This window comes from Lipotes vexillifer, unplaced genomic scaffold (genome assembly GCF_000442215.2).
Source record: "Lipotes vexillifer unplaced genomic scaffold, Lipotes_vexillifer_v1.1 scaffold21, whole genome shotgun sequence".
Taxonomy (NCBI): domain Eukaryota; kingdom Metazoa; phylum Chordata; class Mammalia; order Artiodactyla; family Lipotidae; genus Lipotes; species Lipotes vexillifer.
Window position 1 is genome coordinate 2,397,265 of NW_006774065.1, and position 10,261 is coordinate 2,407,525.

The following is a 10,261-nucleotide window of genomic DNA, read 5'->3' on the forward strand; positions in this document are numbered from 1 at the left end:
CAGTTGTGGTGCACAGGCTTACTTGCTCCACGACATGTGGGATCTTCCTGGACCAGGGCTTGAACCCATGTCCCCTGCATTGGCAGGTGGGTGCTTAACCACTGCGCCACCAGGGAAGCCCTCCACACATAATCTTGGAGCCGTCAGATAGCTCAGTAGTTGAGAATGCTGTCACTTACTAGCTAAGTAATCTCAAGCAAATGCCTCAACTGACTCCTGGTAAAGCTGGAATAATAATAATAATAATAATGCCTACAACGCTGGCTGGTATGGAGATTCAATGAATTAATTCATGTAAAGGGCTTAGAAGGGAACCTTGCCTGTAGCATATGCTGGGATAAATGTTAATTATTCTTAATCTTCTCTGACAAACTAAGCCAATCAACTCATTTTATACCTGTTTCAATGGTCACCTTCTGCAGGTGTAACTTTTGAAAACTACATTCTGATCCCTCTTATACTTTTTTTTTTTTAATAAATTTTATTTATTTATTTATGGCTACACTGGGTCTTCGTTGCTGCATGCAGGCTTTCTCTAGTTGCGGCAAGCAGGGGCTACTCTTTGTTGTGGTGCGCAGGCTTCTCAATGAGGTGACTTCTCTTGTTGCAGAGCACGGGCTCTAGGTGTGCGGGCTTCCATAGTTGTGGCATGCAGGCTCAGAAGCTGTGGTTCGCGGGCTCTAGAGCGCAGGCTCAGCAGTTGTGGCGCATGGGCTTAGTTGCTCTGCGGCATGTGGAATCTTCCTGGACCAGGGCCCAAACCCGTATCCCCTGCATTGGCAGGCGGATTCTTAACCCCTGCGCCACCAGGGAAGCCCCTGATCCCACTTATACTCTTAACTTGCTTCTTCAACTAGTGAAAAGTTACACCAAAGTGTCACAAAGAAGAAACTGTGCTACACGTCCTAGGGGTCTACCCAGGCTGTTTTCTCTGCCTGGACTGCTCTTCCCCCTCTTCTTTTTAAGACTTTTTTTGGCCGTGCCGGGAGGCTTGCGGGATTTTAATTTCCCAACCGAGGATTGAACCCGGGCCCTTGGCAGTGAGAGTGCAGAGTCCTCACCACTGGACCACCAGGGAATTCCAAGACTTTAATTTTTAAGAGCAGTTTTACGTTCATAGCAAAATTGAAGGGGAACTATAGAGATGTCCCACATAGCCCCGTGTTCCACACATGCATAGCCTCCCACATTGTCAATGTTCTTCACCAGATGATACATTCGTTGCAATTGATGAACCTACACTGACACATTATAATCACCCAAAGTCCATGGTTTACATTACAGTTCACTCTTGGTGTTGTACATTCTGTGGTACACACATCTAGCATTATGGTCTCATACACAATATTTTCTCTACCCGAAAATCCTCTGGGCTCTGCCTAGTCAACCTTCCCTCCAACCCCCAAACCCTGGCAACCGCTGATCTTTTTTTCACTGTCTTTTTATTTTCCAGAATGTTATAGAGTTGGAATCAAACAGTATTGTTTGATCAAACAGGTTGTTTACTCCTTGTGTGAGTTTTAGCAGATTGTGTTTTTCAAGGACTTGGTCCAGTTCATTAGGCTATCAAATTTGTGGGCATATAGATGTTCATAATATTCCTTAATTATCCTTTTAATGTCCACAGAATCTGTGGTGATGCCCCCTCTTTTATTCCTGATATTAGTAATTTATGTCTTCCCTCTTGTTTCTTAGTTATCCTGGCTGGTGGCTTATAGATTTTATTCATGTTTTCAAAGAACCAGCTTTTGGTTTCATTGATTTTCTCCATTGATTTCTTACTTTCAATTTCACTAATTTTTGCTCTCTTGTTATTTCTTTCTTTCTTTTAAAAAATATTGTATTTATTTATTTATTTGGCTGCAGTGGGTCTTAGTTGCGGCATGTTGGATCTAGTTCCCTGACCAGGGATCGAACCTGTGCCCCCTGAATTGGAAGCATGGAGTCTTAACCACTGGACCACCACCGGGGAAGACCACCTTCTTTTTCTAGTTTCCTAACTTGAAACTTAGATTATTGATTTTAGATCTTTATTTTTTTCTAATATATGCATTCAATTTCCCTCTAAGCACTACTTTTGCTGCATTCCACATATTTTGGTAAGCTGTGCTTTCACTTTCCCTGTTTTTTCTTAAGGTCCAAGTCAGGTGCTAGTTTATGAAATGCTCCTTAAATTGTCCCAACCCACAGTGAGCTCTCCATCCTCTGAATTCCTACTGCATTTACTGTCTGTACTATTCATTTGGTAGTTCTCATATACTGACTTGCACATCTAGATAGAAATCTTTTATTGCTTGTGTCCTGTCTGCCTAACTTTAAGGAAAGATCCTAAAAAGAAGAGATAATGTTACCTTACCAAGGGCCTAGCATGGGTTGTGAACATAGCATTTGCTACAAGTAATGCCCCACGCTAATAACAAATGGAATTTTAGTTGTTAACTGAATTCAAAGCTCAATACACACTATTATTTTTCAACAGGAGCCCTCAGAGATTAAGTGGCCTGGGCCACTTCCATCTTTTAAGGCTGCTGGTAATATTAAAAAAATAAAGAAATATCACTTTCTCATTACAGAACTTATGGTATTCTTTACACTTTTGTCTTAACAAATAAACAATTTAATGCCAAAGAACACAATTTATCTGTATTACTCATAAAAATTATAAATCCTGTGACTTTTAAATGCCACAAAGCAGTAAAGGCTGACAACAGGATACAAGCTGAATAAAGAATGATTTTTTTAAAAATCCCTATTAGTCTCTGAATGCTCATTTGAAGAAAAGTCAAAAGCCCACACTTGAGGCCATTTGTGAATAAGGTTCCCCAGAGGAGGCCCTGCCTTTCTAGCCCTAGAAAATACAAATCTTGTCCGGTCTCTTCTCCTTTCTTTTACACTTTTTTTTCTTAATTAGAGAATTAAACATTACATTAACTTACTATGGGAAGTAGAGGAATCCTGGGCTATAATACTGTGACAGAAGATCATTTGCACTTTCTCTAAAAGAAACTTTTGTTTACCACGACCATCAAAATTTTATCAAAAGCAAATTACTGAGAAAGCAAATCAAAGATAAAAAATTAAGAGTAGGGCTTCCCTGGTGGCGCAGTGGTTGAGAGTCCGCCTGCCGATGCAGGGGACGCGGGTTCATGCCCCGGTCGGCTGGGCCCGTGAGCCACGGCCGCTGAGCCTGCGCGTCCGGAGCCTGTGCTCCGCAACGGGAGAGGCCACAGCAGTGAGAGGCCCGCGTACCAGCAAAAAAAAACAAAAACAAAAACTAAGAGCAATATTTTCCATAAAAGGCAGAGAATAAGGTTTCAAGCCTGGTGTGAGAATGGTGGAATAGTTATTAAAAGAAGAAAGTTAAAATATAGAAAGAAATTCATGGAAAGGATAATCTCAACCTCAGTAGAGTGCTTAACTCAGGGGTGGAGTATGAGAAGAGCCCCGGATCAGGAACGGCCTCCAGGGGCTTGCTTCAATTCTATTGGTAATGTTTTACTTCCTAAGCTGGTTGTGGATATTCTTTGTATCATTTTATATACATCTGTATGTCTAAAATGTCAAGAGGAGCTATGAAAAATTCAGGTTTGGAATACTGACCATAAGGTGATGCAGGGGGAATTCAGATGGAAATTTCCAGTGATCTGATACTGAACTTTGATTCCCTGAGAAAGGACTATACTCATTTATAAAACATTTACCACGTGCCTACTAGTCTTACTAAACACTCAGTAAAAATTTTGTGAATGAAAACAGTCAGCGTCATAACCATTACCTTTTCGGAGGAGATCTTCGCTAGTAAATCTACTTGATATAAAGCAGTTCCATGTTCTTTTCTTGAACCAACACTTAGGTACCCACTTCCTGTATCATCATTTGTTAGCAGCTCAATATCATTCCACATGTTTCTGAGATTGTTTTCCTGAGACAGGAACCACTGCCTTCCCTGTGACAACATGTAAAATTAGGCCAAATTTTATTGTTGCATAGACTCCAGTTCCTTGGGAAATGAAAATGCTTTACCGCTCCCCCAAATATACATATATATATACACACACACATCAATAAGTAAAGACTTCTCTGTCTTTGTGTTATTTCTGTGGTCACTAGACACTTTGGATCAATAAGATACATGGAACTAGAGCTATGGTTATCACTAGAGAAGAACATATTTGTTTAGGGACACAAGGAAACAATTCCAATCTTACCAATCGGTCCTAGAGCTTCTAGTATTTTGTGTGCCTAGCTGAAATTATAACAAGTTTTCATTTGGAAAAAACCTCTAACCAATATAGCAACAAATAGTGAAGGCTCTGAAGTCAGACTGTCTGGGATATCTTAGAATGGTAAGGTTCCAGATGAACTGAAAAAAAAAAAAGACCATTCATGTTTCCAGTATTGTTATACAATAAATGAAAATGTTAAGGAGAGGAAGAAAAAATTGCATTAGGTTTCTAACTGGACCAAAGAGTATATTTGTAACCTTTCGAGTCACTTAACTATCTCATCAGCAAGAACTTATATAACTCACTTCCTTGGATATGGGTAGGCATAGAATACTAAAATGAAAAACAATCCTTGGATCAAGACTAGTGGGGAACAATAACCAAATAATTACAGTTGTTTTGGTAAGTGCTCGCAGAAATATGTTTTTAAATCTTTGGAAGGTACAGTACAGGGAAGAAATGATTTTTGACTTGGTGTTCTTTCACATTTACTAAGCTGCTGTCCTTAAGCAAGTAACTTAACCTTTCTGTTCCTCAATTCTCACCTATAAAATAGGGACACAGCTGTATGTAGCTGGAAAGGTCACTATGAGTTTCAAACATTCACAAAACAATGCTTCATTCATGGCAAGCACTCAATTTAAGTGTTATCTAATTCACTACTGTTATTCGTGGAAGCAGGTAACATTTGGGTTAGAAATTTAAGGTCACAGGAGCTTTTTAAATATAGGAAAAGAGTTCTTAGTAGGAGTGTAAGCAAGGGCACAAAAACAAAGTATGTTAGAATACACGATTTTAGTGGCTGTGTTTGGGTGGGAGTTGGGAGGAGATTAAGACAGGTTGGAGTGAATACTTTTATGGGGCTCAGAGTCCCATATCTGTAAAAATAGAGAAATATCATCAGCCTCCCAGGTCACACTCACTCATTTGACAAACGTTTACTGAATGCCTACTACGTGTCAGGCACTGTTCTAGGAGCTGGGAATACAGCTGTGAAGAAGACAGAAAAGGTCTTTGTTATTATGAAATTTATATTCTCGTATGAAGGACAGACAAAAATAAAATAAAGATGGTATTGAGTAGGCAAGATAGTTTGAATGCATCATTCATTTAATCTGCACAACAACCCATTTTACAGCTGAGAAACATGAGTCAGGGACTAAGTAAACGGCCAAGGTCACCTAAAGCGAGTTAATGATGTAGCTAGATGCCAGTTATTAACTGTTATACTGCCTCCCTACGAAAAAATAAGTAAACGCAGAATTACAAATAGTGCTCAAATGAATGGGGGGTGGGGCGGGGCGCATAAGAGAGACCTGTTTGGGAAGGGCTCTGCATTCACCTTGATGTCCCCAGTGGGCCCTCCAGGTGTACTGTGTCCTTCCTCCAGAGCCTCTGAGTAATTCTTGACATCTGAGCTGAGACCGGAATATCAAGAAGCCGACTATGTAAAGCTCGGGGGGACAAAGATGCAGGCCGAGTACCAAAGGCTCAGAGGGTGGAATGAGTTTGGGGCGGCTGCCCGGCCACAGCAAGAATGGAAAAGTGCAGGCGCTAAACGAACAGGTGGAGCCAATGAATCCTTGATTACAAGATTGAGTTTCATCCTCAGCGCTAGGGAGGGAAAGCTACTAAGCAGACCAGTGACATGATGTGATTAACGATTTGAGATTCCTCTGGGTGCCGGGTGAACAGATTAACGAATTAAACGAAATGAAACAGTTTCAGTTAGGCCTCCAAGCGTAAATGCTCTCAGCTGGACACCGGGGCCAGCAAGAACCGACTCCAACCTCTCTCCCGCCAGCGTCTAGAGGGGAAAACACATCGAACTGAGCTGAGGCCTCTGCTACTTCGACCTGAATCCACCCCCAGCTCCCTACAGCAGCGCGGCTCACCCTCCTCACCTGTAACTGAAGAAACTAAAGAGGAGCACTCAAGTGTATCGTCACCCCTCCCTTCCGAGCTCCAACAGACGTTCCTAGTCTCTTTAGGGTCTATGCCACAGATTTAAATTGGCGGGAGGACACCAAGCCCAACCCCTTTTACGGCGGCCAGCGGAGGCCAAGATTGCTTTAGAATCGAAGTAGGAAGTCGCCCCACCCTAAATTCCACCCATTCCGATATCCAAGCGGCGCATTCTAGGGTGTGTTCTAGGCCTCGCCCCCCTCCCCGGCCTCACAACCCCCCTTCAAAAGAACAACCAATCACGGTCGAACCGCGTTGCTACAGAAACTCTCATCACCACCCCTTTTCCTCCCAGCAAGCTGTGCGACGCGCCGGGTCTTAGCCCCTTTGTGCCATCCGGGTCTCTCGCAGGAGCGATTTCAGTCTGTTGCGAAGCGCCTAGGCGGCCGGTACTGTGGAGAGCGGCAAGTGGAGGTGCCGCCGTAGCGGCCACGACTCTGGACTATGGCGGTAGGTGCCGAATCTGAGTTTAAAGTCAGGCATATTTTTTTGCTGCTCTGCAAAGAAAGGATGAACGGCTCCCAGAGCTGTTGTCGGGGCTAGTGAGTGGACAAGATGGCGCCGCGGCCTTCTTCTGCGCCCGCCATCATGGCTGGCTGCCGTAGGGAGGGGGAAAGAAGGCGGTGTCGATGGGGGTGGGGAGCCGCAGGGAGTGTCTTTTCTTCCAGAACTTTCCTCGTGTCTTTCCCAGTTTTTTGTTCCTTTTGTCCCACAGAACTGACTCCAGTTTTGCTTACTCACTCTGGTTGGTGATTAATACTGAGTTTCGTTAGGGCTTGGGCATTTATGTTCGCGGTGGGAAAGGGCTGGGGAAGAGAGAAAAGGGATCAGGGGTCGTCTCTGAAAAGTATGGGGTCAAAAAGGAGGTGCCTGTAAGAGGTAGAACGTGAGAAGAGAGCAAGCGGTCTTGTAGCGATTATTTTGCCTACGCTCAGTGAGATGATTCTAGCTGCATAATTTCGGTTAGGGTGAACGTCCGTGTAAACCTTAGTTTTTTCCTTAGTAAGCATCTAGGGAACGTGTTTCTCGAAGGGTGTAAAAATTCGACTTAATGAGAAGTCTTTGGAGCTACGAATTCTGACTGATGCTCCGTTTCCGAAGCGGCTCCTGATGAAATCATTTTGAAGGTTTCGAGAAACATAATCAGAGTCCTAACATTGGCATTGTTACTTTAAATTTAAGAGTCCTTCATAGGCCCGTTTAATTTTAAATGAAAGCTACAGTTCTTAAATTACGTTTTCTGAGAAATTAAGCCTGCTTTGGTTATAAGATGCCCAATCCTGATGGATCGCATTATTGTGTTATTACTTCATTTTACTTATCCGGTTACAAGAAAAATGCAAACATTTTGCATTCTTTTCCATTGACTAAAAAGTTGTGTTTTCTCGTTTTCGAAGATAAATAGGACTAAGATAAATAGGACTGTTAAGAATAACGAAAAACTCGTACTCATCCTCATTGGGGTATCTGGAAGTAGAAATCGTCTGCCCCTCCCCCCCACGCCCCCATACCTAATTGATTTGATTTAGAACCGAGTTTTGTTTTGTTTTGTTTTGTTTTTTTTGCGGTACGCGGGCCTCTCACTGCTGTGGCCTCTCCCGTTGCGGAGCATACGCTCCGGACCCGCAGGCTCAGCGGCCATGGCTCACGGGCCCAGCCGCTCCGCAGCATGTGGGATCTTCCCGGACCGGGGCACGAACCCGTGTTCCCTGCATCGGCAGGCGGACTCTCAACCACTGCGCCACCAGGGAAGCCCTACAACCGAGTTTTTGATAACCGATTTAGAATTCTTGTTCAAACAGTTGGGCACATAATCGATTTAAATATTTTTTTGTTTAACTAGTGTTTTGGGCTTCTTAATCTACTTGAAAGAACAGTATTATTTTACTTGGGCTCAAATATTTTTAAAAAAATTCAGAATTCGTTTCTGCAGCGCCTTGTTCAATAAAAAGACAGGATCCCCTCGAGATGTGGCCTAGTATTAAGTCCAATGTGCCGTCGTTGCACTGGAAAAAAATTCTTATGCTATGTCTTGAGTGCCATTGGGGTTTTAAAGATGATGTGAATTTTAAGAAACCGTGGTGTTTTTCTAAAAGAGGAAATGGTAGAGTGAAGGGCATTTTTGCAGTTAGCATTTAAGATTTACACATAGGTCCATACCAAATTGAACTCTTAGATATTTTCAGAGAAGTTTTAATACTCGATTTTATTTGGATATTTTTGTCATTCTATAATATATTCTCAAGGAAATAAAAGCTTCGGGTGAGCTAAGTGGCCCCCTGTTATTCACATCTGTTAGTGATACGATGGTTTTTGGTTTTGTCCTGTAGTTTGTTTTACAGATGAAAATGGCTGTTCGGTGTAAGTTATTAGCCCGTTTTACAGAGTGCCTTCCCTTAAGGGCATTTTACTAAGTGTAACTTTACCAACACAGCACATCATAGACCTGTCAGAAATAATCCTTAAGAATAGTGATGAGGGGATTGACATATATACACTAAGATGTATAAAATGGATAACTAATAATCTGCTGTATAAAAAAAATAAATTTTAAAAATTAAAAAAAAAAAAGAATCGTGATGAGTACTTCCCTGGTGGTCCAGTGGTTAAGACTCCATGCTTCCATTGCAGGGGGCACGGGCTACATCCATGGTTGGGGAACTAAGATCCATGTGCCGCACGGCGAGGCCCCAAAAGAAAAAAGAATAGTGATGAGAACAAGAGTAAAAGAAAATGACCAATGTTAGTTGTGAAAATCAGAATCGTCTTTAGTTGTGTGATATAGTGTTGTGTATTAATATTAGACAGCAAACAGAGTACCATCTTACATGAGTCAGCTAATGTTGTTGGATCTCATCTGTGAAATGAGAAAGTTGAGCTTGATTCTAAGAGATGAGAGCCTTTCTGCACAAAAATTTTATGATTCCAGAAATCACCCATACATAGAGAGGCATGTGTGCTGGAATGGGCCTCCCCAGGAATTAGGTGTTTCATCCTATTTGTTACTGGGTTTTTTGGTAACATTGTTAGAGGCGTAACACATAATATGTCTTTCATCCTAACTAACCTGTAAATCCTTCCCTTTTAATTTATTATTTTACTCCTGAAGTCTAACATCGAGTTAGGTGCATTTTTGACCATCAGAAAATTGTTGTTAAAATAATGTGACGTCTCACACTTCGTTTGTTAAAGTACTCCCCATTTAGTTTACTTGGTGTTTGTTTTCTGGACTAATCTTCCTAAAGGAAGAAGTTCATTATCATGTGATTATTTCTCCTGCGGAAAATGTATAGTATATTCACTATTTACCCAATCCAGATCTTTTTTCTGTAAAGAGCAAGTTTGTAGATATTTTAGGCATTGTGGACCACATGCAACATACAGTCTCTATCACATTCCTTGCTTGCTTGTTTTAACAACCCTTTTAAAAATGTAAAAGTCATTCTTAGCTCAAGGGCGATACTTTGCAAACTCATGTGGTAAGTAATCAACTCCCTGGGCGTATTGACTACTTTCGTACTTCCTCCCTGGTTAGATGGGTCACCAACGTCCACCTTGCACATATTACGGAAACTGTTTTCCCTGCCTTTTATCAGAATCTCACTCAGGAGAGCATTTAGGTTCTAGTTTCTCCTTGAAGCTTTTTTTCTATGACTCTTTTTTTTTTTAATAAACTTATTATTGATTGATGGATTGATTGATGCTTCGGGTCTTTGGTGCTGCGCAAGGGCTTTCTCTGGTTGCAGAGAGTGGGGGCTACTCTTCGTTGCAGTGCGCAGGCTTCTCATTGCGGTGGGTTCTCTTGTTCCGGAGCGCCGGATTTAGGCACGCAGACTCAGTAGTTGTGACTCACGGGCTGTAGAGCACAGGCTTAGTAGTTGTCGTGCACGGGCTTAGTTGTTCCGTTGCATGTTTGATCTTCCTGGACCAGGGCTCGAACCCGTGTCCCCTGCATTGGCAGGCGGATTCTTAACCACTGCGCTACTAGGTAAGTCCCTCTATGACTCATTTAAATCAATTTCATGAAGGAACCTACTCTCCTAGGTAAATCAGGTCTTTGAGAAAGAGTG

General features: G+C 42.1%; 2 protein-coding genes across 5 annotated transcripts in view; one reads left to right on the top strand and one right to left on the bottom strand.

Moving 5' to 3' along the window:
- KNTC1 (kinetochore associated 1) overlaps positions 1–3,904 on the bottom strand; it is a 66,344-nt gene extending 62,440 nt beyond the window's left edge. Inside the window, exon 1 of the mRNA XM_007448742.1 lies at positions 3,776–3,904. Within this exon, the coding sequence (XP_007448804.1) occupies positions 3,776–3,904 (129 nt within the window). The remainder of the gene's footprint in view (positions 1–3,775) is intronic.
- A 2,570-nt stretch (positions 3,905–6,474) lies between these two features.
- The window catches only part of RSRC2 (arginine and serine rich coiled-coil 2), a 19,026-nt gene continuing 15,239 nt past the window's right edge, over positions 6,475–10,261 (top strand). Inside the window, exon 1 of one of the 4 annotated variants that reach the window (XM_007448688.1) lies at positions 6,475–6,641. In XM_007448688.1, the coding sequence (XP_007448750.1) occupies positions 6,636–6,641 (6 nt within the window). In that variant the 5' untranslated portion in view covers positions 6,475–6,635. The remainder of the gene's footprint in view (positions 6,642–10,261) is intronic. The other 3 variants (XM_007448690.1, XM_007448689.1, XM_007448687.1) reach the window with 3 other exon arrangements.